This window comes from Strigops habroptila, chromosome 7, assembly GCF_004027225.2.
Source record: "Strigops habroptila isolate Jane chromosome 7, bStrHab1.2.pri, whole genome shotgun sequence".
NCBI classification, from domain to species: Eukaryota; Metazoa; Chordata; class Aves; order Psittaciformes; family Psittacidae; genus Strigops; species Strigops habroptila.
The window spans coordinates 23614627-23642278 of record NC_044283.2 but is presented as its reverse complement, the minus strand read 5'-3'; the positions used below and the strand labels follow the sequence as shown (position 1 = coordinate 23642278).

The following is a 27652-nucleotide window of genomic DNA, read 5'->3' as shown; positions in this document are numbered from 1 at the left end:
AAGTCAGCTCAGCGTGCCCCATGTCCGTTAAGAAATGACACCCCATCTCTCTCGCCTCCCTGCTGCACCCCAGCATTGCCCTTCCCAGGCTGAGGGGGCCGGGTTTGCAAAGCCTCGTCTAGGAGCTGCGATACTGAACTGCTTCTGGGGCCGGGGGCCACCTCGGCAGAACCCTCGCAGGAGTGCGTTAAGAAACACGTTATGCCCACCGCAGGACAGGACAGGACAGGACCGGACAGGACAGGACCGGACCGGACCGGACCGGACCAGAGCTCGCACCGGCAGCCGCCCTCCACGGCGAACTCTCGGTTCCCACCCCCCCACAGCCGCCACCTCACGGAGAGACGGAGGCGGCGGCTCAGCACCGCCCCGTGCCGGCGGCCCCGCGCAGCCGCCGTGCGGGCAGGGCGCGCCCCGCCGCTGGTGGGCTGGGCCTGGCTGGGCCGGGCCGGGCCACGCCAGGCCGGGCGGTGGCAGCGCGGCTGCCAAGGCGGAGACAGCGCGGGCCAGGCGTTGGGTATGGCTCCGGCAGCGACGGGCGGGATTCCGCCGACTGCTCCCTCGCTGGGCCCGGCGGGTGTCTGGCCGGGCAACCGCTCTGCTCTCGGTGGGTCGCTGCGGCCTCGGTCTTTCGCCGCGGGTGGGAGCTCTGTCGGAGGGGAAGCTTTAAGCCGGGACCCCCTCGCTCCCCGCCGGCGGCCCCTGAGCCTCTCCGCGGACTCCCGCCGCCAGCTGTGAACTCGTTGGGGGGTGCGAGCCGCCGGGCCCTGCCGGCCTCTCCTGCCCCTCGGATGCCTCGGCTGGCCCCGCTGCTTCTCCCCCCGGAGCTTCCGCCCACCGCCGCGGGGACTAAGCGGGTGCCTCGGGGGCACCTGCCGTTTGAGTCCCCGCACCGCGGCCCGCCGCAGGGTAGCACGTCTGGAGCGCGTCACCTCTCCGCCCTGGCCCCGGGGAGCCCGGGGAGAAGCGACTGGGGGGAGGAGGTCGGTGCTCCGGGTCGCAGCGGCCGGTCTCTCCTCATTCCCACCAGTCCGCGGAGCGCGGCGGCTCCTGGGTCCCGCTGAGGCGGGCTGGGAGAACCGGTGTGGGCTGCGTTCCGCGCGAGTGCCGAGCGGCTCTAATGCCGCGACAGCCTCCGCCCGGACTGTTAAGTTAGTCGGGTATAGCCCGGAGTTGCGGGGAAAAGGAGGAAAAACCCCTGATGAACTACACAGAGGGAGTCTGGTAACTCCTCTGTAATTGATTTCACTTTAAGCTGGGATCAGATGGCTCGCAAGGAAGAATTGGTTCTACTTCACTGTCTGTTGTGAGAGTAAACTTGGCTTAGCGTTTAGGTTTTGTAAATTCAGTTGACTGTAACCCCTGAGATCTCTGAAGAACACTCGCACGCAGACCAGCGCCAGAGGAAGTTAGTTTTAAGTGACATTTTCTTTGTTTATAGATAACCACAAATGTTATGGTACTAATAATCTCAAAGCGAAGCAGATTTTGTTGTCTGTGTAGTCTGAAGTGGTTTTTTGTGTGTTGTCTATGCTTAAACGTTTCTTTTTTAAGTTTATGCTTATTTTTACCTGGTGTGATTTTCAACTTGAGCAGCTTTATTACCTCTGGTACGACATTGATAAGAGTGTGCCAGCTTGTTCGAGAGTAAACTTAGTGGAAACAGTTAACATGGCCTTATTAGCATAAAACTAAGCAAGAAATGTTTCTAGTTTTTCTATACTTACTTTTGTACATCTCTAATCATTGGTGCAAGCTAGCTCTGTCAGAAAGGATTGAGGTATCTACAACCTGCTACTTGTTTTCTGAAAGCAAGAGGAATGGAAGGCTTGTCATCCAGCCCATCCCTCTCTTCAGGACACTGGAAAGAAATAAATACCACTAAGCACAACTGGGGACAGTAAAATGGTGCTAAAGATGCTAGCATTATCAGACCTCTTTTTTTCTGCCCAGCTAATTGATTTCACTGAAGGAGCTTAAGCTCCTTGAATTTCAGATTTGTGCTGACTGGTATCTAGTGCTCTCTGAGGCCTCTTTTTTTTGTTGTTGGTTTTTTTTTTTTTTTCTTTCAGGTTTTGTATGCAGAGGTTAGAGGAGAGGAATTGTGGATTTTTCTTGTGTTCTTGATCATGACTGGTTTTTTTTCCTTCTCAGTTGCTTTAGTGTAAAATATTTTTTAACATAAAAAAATTGATTTGCTCTTTAATAGTTGTTACTTTGGTATAGTAGTGCATGTTTGTGCATGTCGAGATGAGTATACAGTTTACCTACTGCTGGCATCTTGAAGAGAGTGTAGACGTGTTTTAGTAAACCAAAGGATGTGTATACATAGGCTTATAGTGGCTTATAACAAATATTTATACTCAGGATTTCTTTATTGAGCTTGAGGGCAGTTTTGCTGGAGGACTGTTAGTATGCCATTGGTAGGATTTAATACTGATAGCAGTAATTTAAATCTGGTCCCTGGCAGTGTTCAAGGCCAGGTTGGATGGAGTCTTGGGTGACATGGTTTGGTGCGTGGTGTCCCTGCCCATGGCAGAGCGGTTGGAACTAGATGATCTTAAGGTCCTTTCCAACCTTAACTATTCTATAATTCTGTATGTAGATGAAGAGGATCATACTTTGAAAGCCAGAAGTTGGGAAGTCTAGCAGGAAACGTGTAAAGCTGTGAAAGAATTTTGTTCCTCCTCCGAGTTTGCCAAATGCTTTCTGTCAGTTTATCTGCTGTATCTTCACACAACAGATATACTGGTTTTGGTTAAAATTGATTTTTCACTCATTTAAACTAGCATCGCTGTTAGTTTGCATAAATGCAGTGATATGATGTGTTTGGTTTCATTGCTGCTCGTTAGATGCTGCTTCTACTTATAAATTTACCCATTATATGGAATCCTGTCTGGTGTGAAGGAAGGTTGGTTATTTTTTTAAATAGCCAAACTGGTGAAGTTTGCTTTATGGAATGTGTGCGGTAGCTGAATCCAGTGCATGTTTTTTATTTGAAAACTGAAACTTGAGGGGGAATTTTCCAACAGAAATGCAAAGCATCAGTTCTTGTATATTTTTGCAGTAGGAGCTATGTGCTGCGCAAGTAGTGACCAAAGCAATTACACCATAAGCACTGCAATTTTAACACTGGTAAACAGGGAAACGAGCTTTTTTTCTCTGTATGTGTTTCTGCAGCATTATCAACCTCACAATTACCAATATTGTGTCATGCACAAGCAATGGACTGAGCCTCTGTTACTACCCTTCATATTGCAATTTTTCCCTTTCTCAACATGATGAAACTGTAGATACTTTTCTCTTTTTTCTCATTGAATTCTTAATATGAGGTGCATTCATGGTGTGATTGTTTGGACTGATTGGGTGACTGATGAGATGATTTATTAGGTTTGGTCTTCCTTTTTGGTTCCTAACAAGATCTGTCTGGGAGTGGAAATTGCTACGGTTTAAAGTTGCTGAGGGTTATGTGCAATATACAGTAATGCTTTTAGCTATAGTTTGTTTGCTGTTAGTATGACCTACCCTTACATATGAGATGGCTCCTCCCTGAATTTCCACCCCACCATCAGGCTTTCAGGTGCACAGCCTGACCAGATGACACTTCATGCCAGAAAACAGCTCAGAAACATAAAACACAGTGTCCTCCTAGATTTTCTGATATCCTCTGAACAACTGTATCGTAACCTGGGGTGTTGAATGTTTGTAATGAAAAAATTCAAACAAATCTATGACTTCCTCATTTATCTCCCTTTCTGTACTGTTCTAATAGGTGTGAAGAAGAGCTGTTGGCTCTTCTTCCTGCCTAAAGCTTTGTGCAGACAACTTACTCAAAGTGTTGATATGGCATGTAATTCAGAACTAAATAAGGATTAGGAAAGAACTCATCAGGGTGAAACTTATCTCTCAGTTCAGAGTAGAAAGCTCTCTTTCCAGACCTACTGCAAAAATTGCCGACAGTCACAATTTTTGTGGTCACTTCAGTGGGCCAAAGACTCTCTAATTTAAGGACTGTAAGCAGGCTCCAGCTTGAGGTGCTATGAAACACTTGCAGTTTTATGGTTATGAACACAATGCTGGGTGGCAAGGATGTTGTTGGATATTACATTCAGGTAGGCCATCCCTGAGACTTGCTGCATGCATTTTGCTAGTAGTGTTCTATACATGCAGTTGGTAAGAGCTTTAAAGAACCAGGGTTGATCCTTCTGCTTGCTTTGTTGAGATCCTGCTTTTGACAAATCTACTGAAGGTTTTGAGGTCTGTTCTCAATAGCAAATCTTAACCTTGCTTAACCTCTAAGGCAATTGGCAGTACTGTTGTTAGTTGTCAGTATGTTCTTTCATCATGTGGCTTCCTTTTTCTCATCAGACTTCCTGCTTATTTCACTTCTGGCTGTAGGTTCTGATTACTACAGAGAAGCTAGAAGTTCAGCGGAATTCAGAAACTTATTGAATGTTCCTCTTCAGTGATAGGTGTTTTTCCTTTGTTACTCAGTTAATGCATATTCCCTAAAGTACAATGTCCTTGAACAATAGGCCAGCAAATGGTAGGCAGTAGGTTTTCTTCACTGAAGAGTTTTTTCCTCTAGAAAATAAACTTTTTTTTTAACTTGTTCTTTGCTGCCTTCTCTAGTTTGCCTGATCTCTTCTGTAGCTACCACCTTACTAGAAAGGCAGAGAAGCCCAAACATTTTCTAAATATCTTTGTGCTTGTTTTGGGAAGTGATGTATATTGACTTCTAATTGAAACTGCTTGTTATTTCATCTGCTTAGGTATGCATAGGCAATTTGACTGTAGTGTCCAGAACAGATAAATACTGTTTAAATCAGGTAACTCTTAAAAAGTACATTTAATTCCAAGTTGCAGCAAACTGTTCTGGCTAAATTTACTATCATTAAAATAGCTAAACCCCTGTATTAAATCAGTACATAATTACCATCAGAGTTCTAAATAAATTCACTGCTAAGCACTTGAATTAAGAGTCTGAAAAAATGAAATTAGACTTTGATAACAGAAACCTCTACTGCAGCTCTAGTAGAATGCTTTATTTTATATCTAAATAAGTTGAATGTACTGAATGAAAATAAATAGCTGGTTTAGAGCTTCTTTCTTTTAAGAAAATATCCACCACTTCTGAAATGCCAAAGGACATAAGCTGGCTGTTTCTGGCATTTAATTAATGTCATTAAAACTCCATTACGTTAGTAAGTTTTTAAAAATAAAGTTTTCTTAAATTCTTGAGAATGAGATATTTAGTATGTACATAGGAAGCTTAGCTAATCAACAAGTTTTATTTTTATGCCTGAATTTAAAAGTAAGTGCGTAATTTAAAGTAAAAGATTTCTTTAAATGATACTTAAGATGAATACTTTAAAGCCAAGTGTACATCCATCCACCTTAAATGTTCAGCCTGGAGATAAGAAGTGTCTTCATAGTTTAATGCAGTTCAAAGTCTGCTTCCCTTAGAGCCAGGAGAAGATGAAGCACTAGGTATGATCATCAGGTGCTTCTTCCTTGCAGGGTGAGCTGAGGTTGCAGGTGACTGACTATTCCTCCTTGTGGCCTTGCCAGCTTAAGCAGTCCTTTGGTTGTGCCCTTTAAACAGTGTGTAGGTCCCCATGGTGAATTGAACTAGAAGTGATCAGGTATGGAAGAAAGAAAAAGAAAACAGAACCAAAAACCCACCCAAGCAAACCGTGTTCTGTCTAAATTACATTGAACTTTGAGTAATTGCTCTTTTTCCACAGGTGGGTGAACTGGCACATTAGTGGTGGGGAGGGAGATAAACACATAAGCTGATACTGCTACTGAAACATATTTTCCAGCTATGCTTAGCTGAGATGTTTGAGCAGATCATATGCCATATCTGAATATTTAATTTGTTTTGTACTTAAATAGGTTGTACATTGGCCACGTTTAATTTCTTTAAATATTCATTAAGGCCAACAATAGTTTGTTCTGTATACTCTGAGATTGATAGCTACGTTTCATTTCTGTGTCTGAAAGCAGGAAATACGATCCTGTAAGTTCTTGAATGTTATAGAGAAGAAGATAGTGAATGAGTATGTACTTATTTTTAGCAGGTAGATTGCTAGAACAATCAAATTTGAAAATGTAAACAAAGTTCTATAAAAGGCATGCCATAAGAAATAAATAGTGTGGGTGTAATGGGCAAAATCCAGAGTAACCAAATAGGATTCTTTATCAGTAGAGCAGAGAGCTTACATCATTGTTTATGGGTCACTTTCTGTAAATTAAACAATACAAGACCAGCTGGAATGTGCTTGAAGTAATCAGCTAGATGTAGATTATGCTTAAGTTTAGTATAGGAGAGTTAGAAAAATAAATAGAATGCATTATTTTAATGATGAATTATATTGCTTATATAACAACTAAACAGGTTTGATCTTGTTACAAAAATGATTTATTTTTCAAGAATCTGAGTTCTTTATGCAATCTTAAATATTTCTAGAGATTTCTCATGTGCTTTATGAAAAGCTTGAGAATTGCCTATTTAGATCAATACTAAATCTTATATTGTGGTGGTAGATACTAAAGGAGGAATTGTTCTGACCCTCCGTTTGTGGTGAGAAGGAAAATTGGCGTGGAGAGCTGTTGTCTTTGCAGGGTCTTTAGCCATACTTGGCAGAGAGTTGTCTAGGTACAGTTAATCCTGCTTTTTGACAGTGGGATGAAGTGTGATGACCTTTCTAAATAGCTCCTGTCTCTCTTTTCTGTGAGTTTATAAAACTTTCTTTACCCTTAAAGTTTGTTACAGAGAAATACCTTTGCTTACATGGTCTGCTCCTTTCTTATCACAGCCTTCAAGACACTAGTCTTGGAATATTTTTGTGGTCAACCATTATTTTACTGATATGGGGGGAATACAGTGCTTAAGAGGAATGTTAATAGATATGTCAAGGCCACGTAAAAATTGCAATTTAATGCGGGATGAAATACTCATTAATGTGCTGACATTTTCCTCATATATTCTGTTTCATAAAGGTGCTGCAAAAATTTTTTGAGCCATTGCTGAGATGAAAGAACACTATGTTGGACTAGTACTGATTAGAACCAGTGTAAAAAACTTGTCTGAGGTTTACCTAAAAAGTAAACATAAGGACAGTCAAGATTAAGTAAGGGCAGGCAATACTCAAGTTCAATACCTAACACATACTCATTTTTAAGCAAACAAGAGTACATAGGATCTGAATTAGTAGCAATTTGTGGCAAAAGTGCAGCTTTAAGTGTCACTTCAAATGTGCTGAATATTGCTCCTAAATCTTTTTATTTAGATCACATCTTTAAGTAATTTTAATATGTAGACTGGTATAAAATGGCAGGTATATAAAAATGCCAGGACAGCAAATCACCAAAGCAAATTAATCTCTGTAGGAATTGACTTGAGTCAAGGAAGATTGTTATGGGCCAAACTTGTCATTAAAAACCATTGTGAAGCAACATCAGATATGAGAATGAGGTAAACTATCAGGTCTGTTAATAAGCATAATATGCCTCTGGGGAAGAAGAATAGGGAATATATAATGAATGATGTAGCTGTGACTTGGGAAATAAAATATATTTCTCATTAGCTAGGCAAGCCTTGGTTTTGCATTATGTTGTAACTGCTGAGGTTTTTGAGGGCAGACATCTTGATGTGTATGGGGTGTTTGATAATGAAAGCTGAGTGCTGCACTCTGCTTATAAGGTTATGAAGTATTTGATACAGCTAATTACTTCTGGGATATTGTTTTGTTTGCTTTTGGTGAATTTTTACATCTCTGAACTTAAAATGAATGTCATCAAGCCGTTTATGGGCTTTCTGTAAGTTATGTATATTATTAATATTGCTGATTTAATGTTTTACTAGTATAATACCTTGCAAAGAAAGTTGTTTATCTTGTTGAATTTTAATGGGAGAACTAGGTTTTTAGGTGTCTACAACTGAAGAAAAATCACATAGTCTTATCTACTTAATCTGGTATGTTGGAGTATCTCTGCTAATGAATTTTTAAATTGGAAAAAAAACTTTCGAGTATGTCTTCCTGCCTAGTTCAGAAGGTCTTTAAATCTTAATCCAAGTAGTGGGCTAAACTATGCTACAGAGTATTCACTTGATAAACTAAGTTTTTTTCAACATGCTTCTGTCAGGAAAAAAAATACCAGTATAGGCATAGTTCTGTCTTTTTTATTATTATTATTATTATTATTATTATTATTAACTTGTATAGGTTGCATCTGTCATTCGAGAAGTTGTCTAGATTATCATCACCTTTTGACTGCAGATTAGATTGTAGTTGATAAGATTTTCTCATTGGTGTTTCAAGTGGCAGTCTATGAGTGGAAGTACTAAGTCCTGAAAGAGATTATGTAGCTAGAAAAAGAAAACTGAAACCAAAGGAACTGAAACCATGCAAGCATTTACAGGTGCTATATTTTAGGTAGGCTGGAAATATGAACCTGAGGAGTTTCTGGTTGGTTGCTTTTTTGGAGGGTGGGGATGGTATTTAGCAATTGCATTGATCATTGAATTGCAACATTCAGCAATGATCCATGTTTCTGAAAATGTGATGCATCTCTGTCACTGGAGCTGCTTGTGAACTTGAGATTGGCTCAAGTTTATATAGAATTTTTTATTGTTTGCTGTGAACATTTAATGGTATTTGGGATTCATTTTCCAATTTCCTTTGTATAATTTTTCTTCTGATTGTATGCAGCTTTGAATCAGTTTTGTATTGTAAATTGTATATGTGTTTTCAGTGGCTGCGTCAAGCTGCTGGGGTTTCAAGTCGATGATTTAAAAATAATGATATAGGACATTATGCTTCTTTAAATGCATAATTAATCCTCCTGTCCTTATTTTTGGAGCATACTCTGAGACTATGGCTCCATGTTACCACAACTACTTTAGGAAAGCTTGTTCTAGATGTATTAGTCTATCCTTGCTCACGGTTGTTTATTCCCCCCAGTTCAGTTTATTCAGTGTCTTGATTGTCTTGATAGAGCAGTTTGACAAACCACAGGTTATACTGATTCAGTAAAACAGCTGCTTAGGAACTGAAGACTTTTTGAGGTGTTTTTTTCTTAAACCCTGGTCATCTTGGTAACCCAGTTTAAAACTGTTTGCAGGGCTACAGTCTGTGGGGAGCACAGCCAGTGGGGTAGCAGAGGACTGAAGGGACCTTTTAAAGCCACTTAGCATCTGGAGAAATTGTAATGAAACATAACTTAGAGAGTCTGAAACATGAACCTTTAGCCATGTGATAAGGCCCACTTGCTCTAGGTTACCTACCATGGTTGTGGAGAAAATACTGAAATATGTTATTTGTTTGGGGAATGAATGCCACTCTTGCCACGGAGAGGGGTAGAAAACCGAAAGTCAAGTCGGATTCATCTCATTGCTCTTCCACCCGTTAACTTGAGTAGTGAGTGGCTGTTGATGTCTTAGAAATAGTGTAGTAGGTCTTTCCCATTCATTCTTAAAATGGATAATGTGCAAGCAAAATCCAAAGCACCTGCCTAGTTTTGTCTTCTATTTGAACCTGAAGGGTGCTATCTGAGTTTGTGATGTATGCTGTTTAAGTTGGGTTTCTTGGATTCGGAGATGTTGTAGTCATCAAAATAACACTACTCTGGTATGATAGCTTTTTTCCTGCCTGGGAAATAAATTAAGGTACTTTGCTTAAGTGGGGGGCTTTGTACCTGTTGCTACCTTGATGAGTTGGGGGGGAGGAGGGGGGAAATCCCTATTTTATTTTGGTATGTGAAACTGTTATATAATTTATGAATTATATATATAATTTATGAATTATAAATTCATAGAAAGCAAATAAAGCGTGTGTAAGATCAACTTTCTCAGTTATATGATTGTGTCCATTACCCTTTCCTGTATCTTGTTTCCTTGTAGTATAAAACAGTTGCAGCTTTAAAGTGTTAAATTGTATATATTGGTCAATTGTCCTACTTGGGCATAAATTAAAGCTTCTAAAGGTCACTCATCTAGTAAATTCTGCATACAGTTATCTGTAAGATTGCTGGCCTCTCTTACAAGTGAACAGCTTTCTCTTTTGTGTTTGGGAGCAAGCTAGACCATCTGGCTTTGTCCAAAGCAAACATCCTGAGGTTTTATTTTAACATTTAGCCTTGTGATCTGTTCAGCAGCTTGTCTGCATTTCTTACCATTTTTCTGCATTTCTGCTATTGTTTGGAAAACTAGTTTAGAGAAATGCCTAACAAACATTTTCTTCTTTTTGCTAATTGTGGTTTTATAAATTGCTATTTCAGAGAAGTTCCAGTGTTTTTTCATTTCGAGCAAGTCTTGTGTACTACTTACTACTGAACTGACAGTCCAAGCCTGTCCTGAAAAATTCAGCAATACTTTAAAAATAAAAGACTCAGTGTTTTGATATAAAAATATGTAGGATAAATACCTAACTACAGTTTTAAAATAATTTTCTTATCTATCTGTCACCTTACTGGTATTTTCAAATACAACTTAGTTATACAGCCAACACAGTAGAGGTGCTTGTGAAATAGTAGTCTTCCAGTAATTTTCTGGAGGCTTCAATTAGTTGTTTTTTTTAAGGGAGGGATTTGATTGTTCTAGACATTACTGTTCTGAAAGCGTCACTGTCATAAATGGTTTTCTAATGAATCTTTACTCCTTCAACCAGTTTGATTAATGGAACGACTGTGACTTGCCCTGTCCATTTTAATACAAGTAGATGGAAAATATCTTGAAATGGTGTTAGATATTTTTTTCTATTGGTCGTCTTTTTTGTCATTTTTTTCTTACTCCAAAACCCCTATTTTCAGCTGAAATGGAAGAGAATAACAGATGGTAGAAATACAGGAATATTCTTGCATGTTGGAAGAGTGATATTTAAATCTCTTTATTATGTGGGTGGGGAGCGTGTATAAACTCTAGAGGCTCAGAAGGAATTTTGGGTATGCAAATGTGTATTTTTGGATTTCTAGGAAGAAAATTAACTCAATCCTAGCTGAAACCAGGACAAACTGAACAGTTGAACTTGTGTACTTTCTTATTTAATATATGAGAAGGTACTGAGATTTTAATTTATCTGGGTATATTAGCCATGAAAGTGGGCAAATACTGGAACAGGTTGCACAGAAATGTTGTGAAATGTCCATCCTTCCGATGGAGCTTAGCTGAGCAACTTGATCTAATCAGATCTACTTTTAGCGGCATTTGGACTAATGAACTTCAAAGGTCCTTTCTAATGTAAATATTCTATACTTCTGGTAGTTCAAAAGCCCAATCTATAACATGGAGTATGCATCTGTTAAATTCAGAGTTTAATTGAAACAAAAATGCTTAATTGTGAGTATGAAGTTAGTGTGTACCTATGCTGTGACTTAGATTCTTTGCAAACAAAAAGTAAATCCTCTTCCTCATCCTGTTTCAAGGTTAAATACAAAATGGTTTCCAAATCTTAAACAAGGGAAAATGAGCCTATCTTATGCTGATAACTTTATTTTTTTTTTCTTTCGTGTTATGAAATCCCACTATTAAGAAAAACATGAAGGTATTTTTCTCACACCTGATGATACTTCTTTGCAAGGGTCAGTACAAAATCCTGTACTTACATATTAGGAAGGAATCCATATTCTTTTTTTGGTTTTTTTTTTTTTTGTTTTAGCAATTTTGCATGAATTTAAGACTGGAGAAATGGTATCGCATCTTCCTCCCTGGTGGGGACAAGGAGCAGTGGTGGTGTTACACTTCTGTGAAATAGGCAAGCCCTTTTCTTGAGCTTACAAGCCTATCAGGCTAGAATATTGTTTGTTCTTCACTGTTATATTAAAGAAATACCATGTGGGGGTTTTATACCTTAGATGTCTTGTAATCATTTTATGAAGAGGTAATATCTAATGTTACGGGTGTGACTTCTCAGCCAGTGGAGTATGTGTTGCACATTCAAGTCGTCACAGAAGGTACATCACATTGATGCTATGGGGATTTGGTCATGCTTGCAGTTTTCTAAATGCTTTGAAGTGATTTACAGAGTGTAGTAATAACTGTTTATTCATTTGCATAGGTAATGGAGAGTTTTTCCAATTTTTGTCAAGCTATGACTTACAGACAACTACTTTGACAACTAAAACTGATGGCAATGATGGCAAGGCTGAACACCTAGAGTATATCGCCTTTGCATTGGTTCCTGTTTTCTTCATCATGGGTCTCCTGGGGATCCTGATCTGTCATGTCCTTAAGAAAAAAGGATATCGTTGTACAACGGAGGCTGAACAAGTAGAAGAAGAAAAGCTTGATGAAAAAATAGGTAATCAACAACTCTAACAACTTCCTATTTCTCTACATTACAACTACTATGGAATAATTTATTGTGAGACGTCTGTCATTTCTCTGCCTATAATTGACATCAAAACAATATTAAGAAAAATATTTTTGTTACCATTATATGTCTGTTCGGTTTTGATCTTTGCCAGTCAAAACTAGGAGTGTTCCAATTTCCCATGCAAGTCCTCTAACATCAGTTAAGAGCTTACAGAGGGATCAAAGTATCCGGTATATTTGTTTGCAGCTGTACACTGCATTGGAGTCACCAGATTGCTTTTCTGCATTCCACATGCTGTTAGCAACAAAATATTATTATGCGTAATTTTATCTGAGGAGGGACAAAAATCCCTGCCACATGAAGCCTAAAATCTTAGTTTTGTGTTTAGCAGTCTTTACTCCTGTTATGCAGTCATTCTCATCTCCCATCTCATTATAAAACAGCCTTTGGACTGACTGACTGCTTTCTGTTGTATGTAATGTGTGCTGCATATAATTTTTTTCTTAAAGATACTTCTTTTTGTTCTAATGTTTGTTCATTTGTGCTTTTATTTTTATGGTTCCTTATTCCCATCTGCTCTTACTTGAAAACAAAACAAGAAAAGAATGCTATCCCTTGGGAAGGGCTATAGTAAGCCACTATAACATTTGGCTAAGTAAATATAAGTGTCAAGTGACTTGTAAATACTTTGGGCTTCTTCCTTTCTCCTAATTAATTACTGCAGTAAGTTCATAATAAGTGCAAATTACGGTGGCTGTGTGGTAAGGATAGAGCCATGTGGTGTAGTGATGATGTGTTAGCATGTTCTTAAGCAATTACTGCCTGGGGCACGCATGTAGTGAGTGGGACAGGCTGATCTGTTAGTTCACCTGTTTGGTAACAGCAAGGTGAGCAGTCATGAAAGGGGGATAACTTCTAGGTCTTTGGGGAAGTAGCTCAAAGTTGCATTGCAAAGTTGCCTGTATTAGAATGAAGATGAAGCACGGGTACAGAGATGTTGAAGCCCCTAATTTACTACTACTGAGACAGATTTAGGGTCTCACCTATCAAACTTGCCTCAATCCTGTGATACTTCTTTTATTTTGATTTTTTTTATTTTTTAAAGCTAGTCACAATTATTGGTAAGGGTGGAAAGGGCAGAGCTGTGCCTCCTCATAGTTCTATTTCTCTCCCCCATCTTTCTCTGCCTTCTGAAGTTTTCCCGGGGAAGCTTCCAGTATTGTTAATAGGTGCAATTGATTCCAAAAGTATTTAGTTGTAAGTTTTCTTTCTTAAATTCCTTGCTCCTGTAGTCATATGAGAATTTTTTTAATTAAAAAAAATCAAACATGGTGAAAAGCTTAAATTGAATCCCTCTTAAACTAGAAGCTGAGAATACCTATTTTAAAATAGTGACTTTGAGACAGATTAATGATTTTGTTTGTTTCCCCTCCTTATTGTTAAGATGAAAAATACTGCTGTCTTGCCTCCTCCTTACTAGATAGAGCAATTTTGACATATGCTTTTGAAAATTCAAGTTTATTCAAGTTATTCAAGTCTTAAATTAATATGTTAGAGCTGATGTCTAGAATCCATAAACTTGTGTTTGTATTTTTTCCTGAATAAGGACTAAAAAGCCTTCTCTAAGCTTTCCCTCCAAAGTGACGGTAGATCTTGTCTGTCTTTTCAAGTAGTTTCTTCTGGTGTTTGCTTTGGTTTTGGCTTGGGGTCTTTTTGTTTTTACTTTGTTTTAAAATAACTCACTTCTTGATTTGGAAGGCCAAGATATTGATAACATATTTATTTCCTTGCACAGAAATGAATGAAACAATACATGAGAATAGCGACACTGTGGGACAAATTGTTAACTACATTATGAAAAATGAAGGTATAGTATCATGATGCTCAAGTTATGAGTGATGGTGTTCTATAACTAATAAGTGTTTTTTCACATATTCTGAAGTATGGTATGTTCATGTGTTTTTATTTAATAACCATTTTGTTCATGCTTAACTCCTTGAGATTGGCTCTAGGAGGCAATTACTTCAAACAAAATAGGGAAGCTTTTTGCTTACGTGAGAATTATTTTGCATGGTAAGTTTGGTTCATGCATTTCTTGATACTTTATTTGGGTGTTCTATTTTTTTGGTTCATCATTTTGTTTGTGAAAGAAAAGCTCAAGGTTGCTTTCTTAGTGTCAATGTTTAAAGCATGTGGAAATGTTTGTTTTGACCAGATTAAACTTTTTGTCTTGAAATGATTTTTGCAGCTGTTGTCTGATGAAAGGTTTGTGCATAACTGGGACAATAAGGCAGACTAGCACTAATTTGGAATTTTGGTATCTTCATGTGCTGTGTGTGCAGAATAAAGGAAAAAGAAGATGATATGACTGCAAAAATAAAATCACAGTTAAGCAGCCCCTGGAATGCTTGGTTAGTTCAGAACTTACTTGCCCAGTAGAAGAAACATTTAGGAGATTGAATGTTTTTATAGCACAAGGACCTGCAGCCTTTTAATCTTACATATGCATAAATTGAAGTTCTCTGAAGCATTGAGCTAGCTTTGGATTACTTATGAGTGAAGACTAGTCCTCTGGAAAAGTTGTATTTTTGGGTTGGTTTGTGGGTTTTTTGTTTGTCTGGTTGTTTGGGTTTTTTGTTGGTGTTTCGGTTTGGTTTTTTCCCTTAACTGTCAGGGCTTTGGGTTTGTGTATTTTTCCTGGAGGTTGGGATTAGGTGTAGCCCATATGTTTTTTAGAATATGTGAGCTATTGGTTGTTCTTGGCTGATAATTAATTTGCATTTTGTAGGGCTCAGTTAAACCAGTGTTTTTCATCTAAAGTTGCTTTATATATATATGACATGATGATAATCCTGGGGTCAAATGGATGTTTTAAACTTTTCAGACACCTTGTCTGGGAGTGTTGTGCAGGTGGCTGTGTTACATGGCTTGATTGAGGCAGAGCTTTGAGTGCAATATGAACTGTACTTTTAGTACCTCATGTTAAGAAAATCACATAGAATTATATTAACAATTTTTTTTGCATAATTTTCTCATGTGCCTTTTTGGACATATGCGTGATGCAGTCATCTTTCTTCTAGATGAAGTTTCTTTGAGGACCTTTAATTTTAGTGTTTGCTTTTTCTGAAGTTAGAGCTGTGCACTTCTGAAGAGTTCTGTTTATTCTCATTGCAGCAAATGCTGATGTGTTAAAGGCCATGGTAGCAGATAGCAGTGTCTTTGAACCTGAAAGGTAATTACTCTCCTTCTTAATGCATGTTTCCTGAGGCAACACAAAAATGTACCCTTTCCAAGGATTTTATTTCCTGAGTACATCGGTTCCTTGACTTGCCAGCTAAGATGATAATACGTTGATTTCCCTTGATTTACACTGATTGTGGTGTCTCTGAGTCACTAAGTTTTAATGTATGCCCTAGGTTAGTAACTGTCTCTTCTGGTTATGTGTTCTAGGTGTATGATACAGATTCATTGCTTTTTGGGTTAAGTATTTACAGAGACTGCAATACTTGTTTACTTCACGGTGAGGTTACTTACAATTTGGCTCAGTCCAAAGTTACTCTGATTTGAAAGAACATAAGCAGCACTTCTTTTGTATGGATGCTAACTTGAAATAGACATCTCTGTGTCTCCTGGTTTACTTTTTTTTTATAATCATGGTAATATACGTTGGCTGACCCACCTCTTACTTTTTTCGCTACGCATTTAGAGAATTACATAGAGAAAGTAGTTCATCCCTTGAGTTGCAGATGCATCATTTATGTATATCTGTACATAAGTACCTTTAATCAATACCTGTAGTACTTTACCTTTCATATGTAACCCTGTGTTCATGTTCAAGGTAGAGAAGATGAAGGTTCAAGTAGTACTGTGTCACTAATAAAATAAGTGGGAGTGTGTATCTTTAGCAAAACAAAGAGTTGAGTATGCAACCATTTAAACCGTTAAACCACCTGTTTAATGCCGAGAGGCTTGGTTGTCATAGGGGAAAAAAAAATTAACTCAGAGTTATTCTCAAGTATAGGAGTTATTTTTAAACTTATGGTGCAGCAGAAATATTTGAATTTAACTCAATCTTTTTGCGTAGGTATGTGTGATGTTATTTTGGGAATTTTAACTATTGTTTCAGTGGTGAATTAAAATACAAAAGGCAAAGGGAAGGGGGAAATGATTATATAATTTCTGACAAATACTCCTAAAGCTTTCATAACTCAAGTGCAAATCCACTGTATTTCTTTCTAAGTTTGATGCACTATGAAACATTTCCTAATGATAAGAAAAGTAATGGCTAAGTAAATTCTTCACTTCTGCTACTTACAGCCATTAGTTCCTGTCTTTGCTTCAGATGTTGGACAGATTTCCCTTAATAGTATTCTCTTATGTACTTGAAGACCATTAAATGTCTCCTGTCAATATTTTTGTTTCGAAAATAAGCATCCAAGTATCTCCTGTCTTTTGCAGCATGTTTTATTTCTTTTAATTTGTTTATCTGTTCTCCTTTGGAGTCTCTTCAGTTTGTTAGTATTTTTCTTGAAGTAGCAGTTCCAAACCTGGATGGAACGATCAGCTGAGGCATGAGTAATGCTGAGTAATGTAACTTTAGGTTCGCAGGTTATACTCCTGTTATTTCCACTGTGAAAATTGTCCGTTTGAGCAACAACATCATAATGATTCATGTTCAGCTTGTGATCTTCACCTTCTTTTTTTGCAGAATGATCCTCTGGCTAGTTCCTTTGTAATCTGGGTTTGCAAAGCTTTTCTGCTAAAGCACTGACATTTGTTTTGTCCTTCCTGCAATATAGCCAGTATTTTTAGTAAGATCTATGTATGTATGTATGTGTGAATGTGTCTTTCATACACATGCTCTCTTCTGATCATCCTCATTTCTCGTTTCTCAGTTACATCGTAACTGTCCCCTACAGTTACTATGGGTGACCCAAGGTTTATGAGTACTTTAGTTTTTTCTATTCCATGACGCAAGGAACTATTTAAAACACTGGATATCATCAGGACCAGAATAACCACATTAGTATGCCTTTCCAGTTTCATAGTAAGCTACTGATCTGTAACTTCCTGGTATTTCCTTTTTTTTTTTTTAAACAAGGTGTGCTACCTTACACTACAGAAATTTCACCTTCAGTGCACTGAGAAGCTTGCTTTAGGGGAATGTGTTGCAACACAGTGTCAAAATTGATGCTGAAGTAAAAAAAAAAAGTACATTTTCTGGTTTCTCTATATGTTAGCTGCTTTTCTGCTTTAGAAGAAAATGGGATTGAATCAATCACATGTTCTCAATAAGTACCTCTTGGTGGTTATACTGCTTTTTCTTTCTTTCAAGGTACTTTAAGAAAATAAGTTTTTCTGAAGCTTAAGCTGAATTATCTGTTGAGTCCTTTTCTCTTCATGGTAGACAGTTTTGCCTCTTTGCAGTGTTGTAGGACAATGCTCTTTTGTGATTTCTTCGATACACTGTAACAACTCTAAAATAGTTTCCATAGTTCTCCAAGTGTGAATTTAATCAGCTGATCATATGTCTTCATCAGTATAACTTCAGGTAAACTGTTCTCTTTTAGCCTGATATTTTTACATTTCCTTTCCTTTTTTGTTAGTTACCTTAACCACATAACTGCAGCTGAATTAATTTATGGAAGTGATTTTAACTGCAAAAATAGGATATTGGAGGAAACCTTAAACCACACATCCTCACAAATAAACGGTCCCTGAAAAAGATGGTTATTCACAGACATAACTGAAGGTTATATCTTAATCTTCTTTTCCTTTTTAAGAAAGAGGATGTTATAGTAAACACTAAATTTCCTTTATACTTTTTCCTACAGCCCTTCATCTCCTACCTCTCCTGGGAGTCCAACAAGTCCAGGATCTCCTTTGTCACCTGGTGTTGTTCCATTTAAACACAGCTGCAAAGGCCATCACTTCCATACTGTTGGAGGAGCAATAGAACAGGATGTTTGTACTCGTTGTAGCCACAAACGATGGCACCTCATAAAGCCGGCTCACAAATCTAAAGAGCACCGAAGAAGTCGTATTGGAGAAGTTACAGTCCTTTCTGTGGGAAGGTAAGAGTTAGGTCATTTTATTGTATACTTTTCTTAAGGAGATATAGTGGCCCATGTTGGATCAGATATCTATTGATTCTATGCTATTTATAGCATCAGTGATTGGTTTTTGTAACTCTATTACTACTAGAGTGAAGTTATTTCTGGAAGAAGTAAACATGGGGTGGGTTGGTTTTTTTTTGTTTTGGGGTTTGTTTTTGCTTTTGGTTGGTTTTGGGGCTTGGTTTTCTTGTTTTGTTTGGTTTTTTTTTAGAACTACATGAATAGATGGGGATTTACTGTGCGTATAAATCCAAAGCTATTACTCTATTGATATTGGCTAAAATAAAACAAGGATTGCACACTAATAAATTCCTCTGTTTCTGAATTTGGTGTTTTTCAAGTATGTGTGAGCTGTAGAAACCATTCTATTTCGTTATTTTTAATTCCTAGCTTATGTTGTAGTTGTCTTAGAAAATTCCTCTTCTGAGGAGTAGTATGCAATCTGTGGATTCTGCTTGAAAACACAATCCCCAGAGAAAGTGTGATTTAGCAGTAGTGAGTACTAAAGTACATGTAGGTAATAGGAAGGAAGATTGCTTTGAAGTGAAGCTGGTCCCATGTGGGTGTTGGCTCTGATGGTCTTGGGGACCTGAAAACACGTTCCTGTCCTTACACTGGGTGCTGAGCGCAATCTAACTAATCTGAGGAAATACAAATGGATCTTTCTTTTGCTTGCCTCAGATTTAGAGTCACAAAAGTGGAGCACAAATCAAATTCCAAAGAACGGAAAAGCTTGATGTCTGTTACCGGTGTGGAGAGTATCAATGGTGATATGCCTGCCACACCTGTGAAACAGGAGGACACTGAGGTGCCTGCCGCACCTGTGAAACAGGAGATGCGAGAGAGGAGAAGCTCGGAGTGAACTGCAGGTAACAAACAGTGGGAACTCGTGCTGAAAGTTGTATGTTGTCAAATAAGTGAAGATAATCGATAAAGAGAAATGAAGTTGGAAATGTATCAGTTCTGTGTGAAAAGTCACCTTTCAATTTAAAAAGTTTCTACAGAAGTTTGCAAAAATGATATTTGCTTCCTCAGTTAATAATACATTTGTAAAGGCTAAATTATCCACCAAATTCTTATCTAATTGTTTATTTAGACTTTGTAATGAGACTAGATGTTGAAATAAAAACTCTTTGTGGAGGGTTGCATCAGTGGTCCAAGAAATAAACGTTTGCATATTAATTCTTGCAATAAATGATGGTTCAGATTTAGTGGCAATGTGCTTATTACCCAGAAGAAACAAATGCTGCTGACAGCTGCATCAGTGGAATAACTTAAGTCCTTCCTTATGCTTGCTGCCTTGTACTGTGTGCTTTTATGTGAATGACTGCTTACAAGGTACTTCTCTGATAGATCAGTGGAGCTTTGGCTAATAAGAATGGAGACACATGAAAATGCTCATATCAGAGGGATCTGGGTAGGTTACTAAGTCAGGAGGCTGGGGTTTTCTTGTGTGTCATCAAAGTACAGTGAATTGCTTGAGGTACCCCATTAAGCATGTCAACGTGTCCAGCATGGCTTTGGAATGCACTCCTGACTTCTTTTGGTTTGGTTCTGGATTTGGTTTTTGGTTTGTGTGGTTTTTTTTGGTGGGTTTTTTTTTTTTTTTTTTTGGTAACAGTTGGAGGGAAAAGCCCCTGTAAGTCAGTGTGGTTTGTTTCTAACTGATGACACACTGACTTGATCATCTGAAGGGGAAAGGTGATTTGAATTACCTTTAGGTAATTCAAATACAGAGCTTTCCCATTGGGAAGAAAAGGATTCTGGGGTGACAAAGGCACTGGATTTGAAGACATTGAACAAAGTGCACAGTGCCAAATTCTCTGTATGCTGCGAGAGCGGATAAAGTTATGTTGTGTCAGCTCAGTCCATTTCAAACTCTTAGTAACTTCAAATATGATGAAAACGCACCAGTGGAAATTGTGCATGTTTAAAAATGTAACAAGACCCAAACCCCTTTGAGTGTCTTGAGGTTAAATTCTGAAGAGCCAAGGTTTGCGATGTGTCTTTTCTATCTGTTTTTTATTCATTAAGAAGACATTCTGTAATTGTATCAATTAAGAAAGGAAGACAAAGTAGAGACCTGGTATGCAATGGGATACTTCCTCCCAACCATTATTGGCAGCACAGTTATGACTGTTGAACTCAGGAGAGTGTATTTGCCTGGACTCTGCCTTGTCATTAAATTATACCCAATTTTTCAGAACCACTGTCACAGAGGAAGAAAGACTTGGAGATGTGGTATGTTACCAAATGTTGAAAAGGCTGTGGAGTGTAACGAAGTAAATTCTTTTCGCTCAGTGGGTAAGAAGGTAAATAGTGAGCTAATTTGCAGGGAGGTGGAGTTGAGGTTTCAAAAATTAAGGAGTTGAAATAAGCTGTCCTATACTTATTGCTGGACATTTGTAAGACCAGACTGGACAAATGCTTGTCAAAGCCAGTGTAAATACAGCTGCCTTGGAGGTAGGTAGCTGTAAGGATGGCTGGGTTTTTTGTTTCTGCTTTTTGTTCTATGGCAAATTTTGGCAAATCATACCTTTTTAGTGGCTGCTGACCTATTACTACTCTGTAATCTGTGAAGGATCTGCAGATGTCAGTGAAAGACCAACTACTTTTACTTTCTGATTCAGAATTATGTTCTGGTGCTCAGCAGTCTTTTTGTTGGTGTCCTTTCTTTTTCCTCTCTTCCTTTTTTAAAAATCAGTATTAGCTAAATGCAAGAAATAACCTCTTCCTTCACTAGCTGCATTGGCATTTTCGTGCCCAGCTTATTGTTTTGTTACTCCTGTGACTATTCTTTCTTTTCTGTATCTCTAAATTTAGCATGATCAGACTGTTCATAATACGATTTTTTACTTAGACTAGTTACAGTCTCTTTAAACATTTGAAATAGAAAAGGGCATGTATGAAAATAAAGTTAATTCCATTTTTGGAATTAACTAATCAATGCACTTTGATTTAGAAAAAAGGAAGTAATCTTCTTAAGTGACTCTAGAAACGTTTTATAGTCCAGTTTTCTTTCTAATTTGTTCTCTCCTAAATAAAAAATTTATTCCCTGTAATTAACTAAAAGTTGTTCTCTAAACTTAAACCATTACTACTTTAATCTAAAAATAAGCTGTTCTCTAGGGAGATATGATAGTACAGCTATAAAAAAAATTAAACGTCCATCTATGGCAGCTTTTTATTGTAGAACCTCCCTTAGGATTAAAGTATTGCCCTTACTGAAAACAAATGTTCTAATAGTTGAATCCCTTGTAAAGGTCTCTCCAGTCCAGCAGAGCTATTTTGTAAATCATCTGGGAAACTTGCCAGGCTTGTTTGATGTGCACTACAAAAAAATAAACAGATCTTGCTTGAAAGACTATGACACTGTTCCCTAGCATGGCTCCAGATTAGTTTTTGTCTACTGCTGTGAAAAGCTGTTCACATATAAATAGGTAGTAGTTAGACCTTTATTACTTATTTCAGACTTCTAATAAGTCATTATAGCTTAATTTACAGAAACTGAACAGATAAGTAGCATTTAAGACTTCTGCACCCTCAGCCAATAAATTTGTTACAGAAAGCATATAGTTTTGGAGAATTTGGCTCAGATCTTCAGATGCAGAGGAAGAAGGCAGACACAAATGTGTGTTTAACTGTTGACAGAAAAGGTTTGTTCCAGTGTTTTGAGGCGCTAGATTTGTGCTTTGTGGCCTGACTTTAACTGATGTTACTTGAGAGTTCCTGTATGAAACAGAATTCCTGAGTTGGGCACTACTTCAATGACATAATATTGCTGGTTGCTTGTGTTCACTGCTGCTCTTGAGTTCAGGGTTTTTTTCCCCTAAACTGACATGTTCTCAAGTATTTTCTTAGTGACCTCTATGGTATTTCAGCTTATCCTAGTTCTTGCTGGCTGTGTCATTTGAAGCTGTAGCTTCTCCGTGTCTCCAAGGTCCATGTTCTCAGCAGACTCCATTTTATCGGTTAATTTTATTTAGAATATGCTTAGTGGCACATAAAGTAGTAGACAGACAGCTGATGGTTGAAGTCAGAATTTTGAGTTGAGCTCTTGCACATCCATTGTAAGCTGCAGGTAAACAAAAACTTAGACTACTGGTGCAGTGAAGCTATGTAACATCTTTCATTCCTACTATCCTTTCAAAGTTGTGTGTGTTTTGCACTGTGATGTGACTTGTCAGTTTGTCCATGTATTTGTCCATCATTTTCATGAGTACCAGCTAAATTTTCAGTTCTGTTCCTTTCTGTTAGGATTTCACATGCTAAATTTGCAATGCATGGCAACCACTTCATGCGATTGTGGCGTTTTTTCCCATTTCGGAGCATCTGCTAACCTTTTAATTGTGGTATTTTCATTCTAAAACTTAATTTTCTTTTTTATGCTTATTTTTATTCTTCTCTTGCAGGTGGAACTTTTAGAAGAAGCTTGTTTGCTAGCACTTTGGAGAAAACTGAAAACTCCCAAGAGAAGCATACTATTTAAGGAAATGTATTTATGGCACTGTTGCATTTTACAAGTTCTGTGGTGGCATCCATGCAAGGGTAAACACTACTGATTTTACTGGTGAAAAGCCATTAAGATTTAAACACTTAAATATTGTTGACCTGTGTGGACCTCGTATCAAATGTTGGGCTTCATCTTGGAGAGAAAACCTAAGGTTTTGGACAGGAAAGATAAAAGCCTTATCAAATCTTAATTATTTTTTTTTTTTGTACTTATACAAGCATTTTTAATGAACTCAGTATTACATGTAATATGATTACCCTATGGATAAACTGTGTTCACCCTTCTAGTCTATCTGGATTTTTCTCCTTTGTTCTGCCCCTCCAGAATTGACGAGTGTTTGCTGAAGATAAAAGCAAGCCTTTGGAAGATGAAAATACTCTTTTAATCTAACCACTAGTAGCCAAGCAAAACATACAGGGAGATAATGATGTCAGCCAAAATCTGCATGTGCCTTTAGTACATAAGCCCTTGGACTCTGAAGGTTACTTCATATTAGAGTGGTTCAGTTATATGCAGATGTTAAATTGTTTTCGTCCTCCTCCTTAGCTCCCCCTTACTACTTCACATAGGCTGAAGAGCATTTTTTTCTACGTAGTTGTGTAAGCTCTTGGGAAGGTTACTCTCCTCAAGGCCACTTGTTTTCCCGTTTTCTTGTACCTACTCTCTTGTGTTTGAAGAATGCCTAATAGTTCTGCCTTTTTTTTCTGTTTTTATCTGCAAGTTCCTAAGTAAGCTAAGGCAACATATTTCAACCATTAGATAAGGATATGGAATATTTGGCATTAAAAATTTTCTTACTAAAGTACTTCAAAGTGGCTTTATTGGGCTGAGGGTAGCTTTTTTTCATTGGCAGTGAAATCTTGAGCCAGTGTCACTGCCTTCATATTTTAAGTGTGACTTACTGCTAAAAATACCAGTGATGGTTTTGTGATATTAATTCTTTGTGTCAACTTATCATGATTTCTACTTTGTCCTGTTACTTATTATGTGGAGGCAAATCTTTGCAATACTTCAGCAAACTTTGCTGTGTAATAGAAACTGAAGAATATAATTTGTTCTGAGTGCCTAAGAATATAAGTTCTAATGTAAGGCATTTTAGTAGAGATTGCACTATATTCTGAGAACTATAAAGTAATTTGTTTTATGAACTCAGTTAAAATCAGGTTTTGTATTGAAATTGATCTATTTTAAATTAATGCTTTCAATCTTTTTAGTCCAAGTGCTCTAAACTGTGTTTCTTCTTCAGATCTGAGAATTGGGTTTCTTCATCAGTTTACACAGTGTTAACAATCAACATGTACAAAGATAAAATTTGGCTCATTGCTTATGTATTAGATACTCCCATGTCTTCCCAGGAAACATGAAGTTTATTCCACTCTTGCTGAAAGTATGTGTTGCAGATGGTCTTCTACTTGTATCCATGAGATACTGTCTGGACTTCATAGAATCATAGAATGGTTTGGGTTGGAAGGGACCTTAAAGATCATCTAGTTCAAACCCCCCTGCAATGGGCCGGGACATCTTCCACCAGACCATGTTGCTCAAAGCCCCATCCAACCTGGCTTGGAACACTTCCAGGGATGGGCATCCACATCTTCTCTGGGCAACCTGTTCCAATGCCTCACCACCCTCACGGTAAAGAATTTCTTCCCAATGTCTAATCTAAACCTCCTCTGTCAGCTTAAAACCATTCCCTCTTGTTCAGTCACTATATGCCCTTGTAAAAAGTTCCTCTCTAGCATTCTTATAGGCCCTTTTAGGTACTAAAAGGTTGCAATAAGGTCTCCGCAGAGCCTTCTCTCCTCCAGGCTGAAAAAGCCAAACTCTCTCAGCCTGTCTTCATGGCAGAGGTGCTCCAGCCCCTCTGATCATCTTCATGGCCTCCTCTGGACTCTCTCTGACTGGTCCACATCCCTCTTGTGTTGGGGGCCCCAAAACTGAATGAAGTACTCTAGGTGGAGTCTCATGAGACCTGAGTAGAGGGGGAGAATCACTTCCCTTGACCTGCTGGCCACGCTTATCAGTACATACATACACTTAACAATATATACATTTCACCAATGCTGTATTTTGGGGAAAACAAAACAATAAACAAACCCCAAAACAACCCATCATCAAACAAAGTTCTGAAAAGATTAAATAGTTTACTGTTCCTTTTAAAATGTATATTTTTTTAGAGAGATTATCCATCATTGAGAACCCAAAATAACTGTTCAGCCTGAACTGAAACTTGAGTGTTTTAGCAACCCTGCTCCCATTAATTTAAACCTTACTTAGGAAATCTCTTTAAGATAAACACCAAACTCACCTTACAGGCATACACTTAATATTGTTGATTTTTATTTTTTTTTCTTCAAGCTTCACTTAATTATTTATATGAGGAGCTAATATTTCTAGAAGAACTTAATTAGTATTGGTTATAGTAATTAGCTTCAGTTTCCAAGAGAGGGAGAGCTACGAGTATAAAATCTTACTGGAAAAAGAGAATATTGGGCAAAACCAAGCTGTTTAAATAACTCTCAGAAAGGAGATACACAGTTATAGACTGTTCCAAAAGCTTTAAAAACAAAAAGGGGGGTTATTTTGATAATGTTGTTTGGCATATTTTGATACATGATGGGTTAGTACTGCAAGTAAATTTGCCAAAAAGGTGGAAGAAAGCTGAAACAGAAATATGTATTTTTTTACTTAATTTAAAAGTAGTTTCTATTTTGATTCCATTGGAGATATGTAGAATAAAAGAAATGAAAATGTGTTGGATATGTAAAGCATTATTTACGTGTATAAAATCCTTAAGGTATTACAAGACCTGATATGTGCAAGAATTGAATTTGTGCATTGCTACTTCAATAAGAGGATTTAGAAACTGTGCCTGTTGCATTGCATTTAACACTACACTCTGCTATTTTGTAGGGGTATGGATATTGCCATATTAGTCCGCCTTTCTTAAATTTGCATATCAGATGTATTTTTAACAAAATAGTTTATATACAACTTTTGTACTACCAAGAAGTAAATAAAAAATATTGATTCTTAAGCTGGTTTGTGGCTTCTTTAAGCCTGCATCCATTGTGTGAAATTTCACCTTTGCACAGTCTTAATGTATAATGCAATCTCTTTGCATCTTAAGTTTTTGTTTATAGAGGTGGTGAGAAGATTAGGTTGTGGTGTGATATACTTCAGAGTAGTTCTATATTCTTGAGAAAGGACAACTGCAAATATTACTTTAGTTCCATATTTTACACAGGAAAGGAGGAAATCTGTGCTTTAATCCATGCTGGTATCTGATTAGCTTAAAGGCCTTTTACCTTTAAAGTATCAAGACTTCAATAACTTTAAATTACAATCTTTATAAAAAACTTTAAAAAATAACTTACTATATTTGACATTGAGCTTTTAAAAAGTACACAATACTATCTTTATTCTCAATTGTTTTCATAAGGTATGGAACAAAAAACTACAAATTACAGGAAGCTCTTGGCAGTTGCTTCCTCTCAGCCTGTGTCCCTCTGTGATACTACAATGCTTAATTTGTTGCATTACGTTCTCATAGATTACTATGATCTTTAAATGGCATTAAAAATGAGGTCTGGTATATCAGTGGTGTGAAGGAGGCTCAAAGCAAGTTGTGGCTAGCTGAAATGTGATTATCAGTGTACCATCCTATTTGCAGGAGGTTTTTTTTATTTATTTCAGTGTTCCTGTCTGCATCACAAAAGGTCTATTTTGAGATCTGTGTTTGAATTTTAGATGTTTATACACAGCTATGATTTATATTCAGAGTTAAACAAACAAACAAATTCCTCCAGGCCTTAATTTTCAAAGAGAATTGGGGTACTGATTGTGAAGCTTCTGGAAATTGAACACACTTTCTGATACCCTTTTTGGGGGCTTTTTTTTTTTTTCCCCCTTTTCTCTTCTGCACAACAAAATAACCTCAGAGTAATATACTATATTACTTCTTGTTTCCTTAGCCTGCGTTCCCCTTGCCCCCTTTTCCTTCACTTTCAGTATCAATTTCAGTTTATATTGAAGTTTAAAACTGAACGCAATATAACCATATCAACAAGCTTTGACAGAAGGTATGGGTAGAAGATGATTGTAATTTCATGTAATACACAGTTTTTATTAGATATGTGCATATGTTGAAATACAAGAGGCTTGCTGTATTAAAGTTTGAGAAATTCTATTATAACTGGACTGACATAGTCGTCAAAAGAAACGTGAAGAATTTTTTCCAGATGGATTTTATTTTTACATGGATAATACTCCTGTTATTTTTCACCAACACAGGCACTTTGGTTTTTTAGTACAGTTTTATGCCAAAATTCAGGATCCTCCCTCATGCTGTTATAAAGGAGCTACTTCTATCTTTAAAAAAACTGGGTTTTACTTGTAAAGTGCACAAAGCACAGGTGCAGTGTATTTTTGAAACATGGTAAAGATTAAAGCATTTCTTTAATTTCTGAATCTCTATAAACAACCTCAGCTGGAAAACGTGTTTTAATGTACTTTGTAGCTCATTGTTATTTTCTTTCTGAACAGTCTCCCTGTTTTTCACAGGTACAGAAACCTTGACAAAATTGGTATCTTCAGTGATCCCTGTACTCGCAAGTGTTTTGTGTGTCATTTGTAGAAAGACAGTGTTATTTCAGCCAGCTGGTCTCATTAAAAAAAAAAAAGCTAAAGCACAAGCGTTTTTCTCT

General features: G+C 37.7%; 1 protein-coding gene across 4 annotated transcripts; it reads left to right on the top strand.

Moving 5' to 3' along the window:
• Window positions 1-379: 379 nt before the first annotated feature.
• RELL1 (RELT like 1) lies at window positions 380-25983 on the top strand. Of its 4 annotated transcripts, XR_003992321.1 has the most exons (8): window positions 380-607; window positions 12060-12302; window positions 14113-14184; window positions 15492-15549; window positions 18152-18391; window positions 19115-19302; window positions 19787-19850; window positions 22846-25983. XR_003992321.1 is itself a non-coding variant. In XM_030492670.1 (7 exons), the coding sequence occupies exons 1-6, from the start codon at window positions 520-522 to the stop codon at window positions 19293-19295; spliced, it is 882 nt and encodes a 293-aa protein (XP_030348530.1). In that variant the 5' UTR covers window positions 380-519; the 3' UTR covers window positions 19296-19302; window positions 22846-25983. The 4 variants fall into 4 exon arrangements, 2 of the variants coding, with proteins under 2 accessions (XP_030348530.1, XP_030348529.1); XR_003992320.1 differs by having other exon boundaries at window positions 19115-19850; XM_030492670.1 differs by lacking the exon at window positions 19787-19850.
• Window positions 25984-27652: the final 1669 nt, after the last annotated feature.

Coding starts and splice junctions, on each gene's coding strand:
- RELL1 (XM_030492670.1), top strand. CDS start 520: ATGGCTCCGGCAGCGACGGGCGGGATTCCGCCGACTGCTCCCTCGCTG. Junction 608..12,059: donor GGGCAACCGCTCTGCTCTCG/GTGGGTCGCTGC, acceptor TCATTTGCATAG/GTAATGGAGAGTTTTTCCAA. Junction 15,550..18,151: donor AGTGTCTTTGAACCTGAAAG/GTAATTACTCTC, acceptor TTTTTCCTACAG/CCCTTCATCTCCTACCTCTC.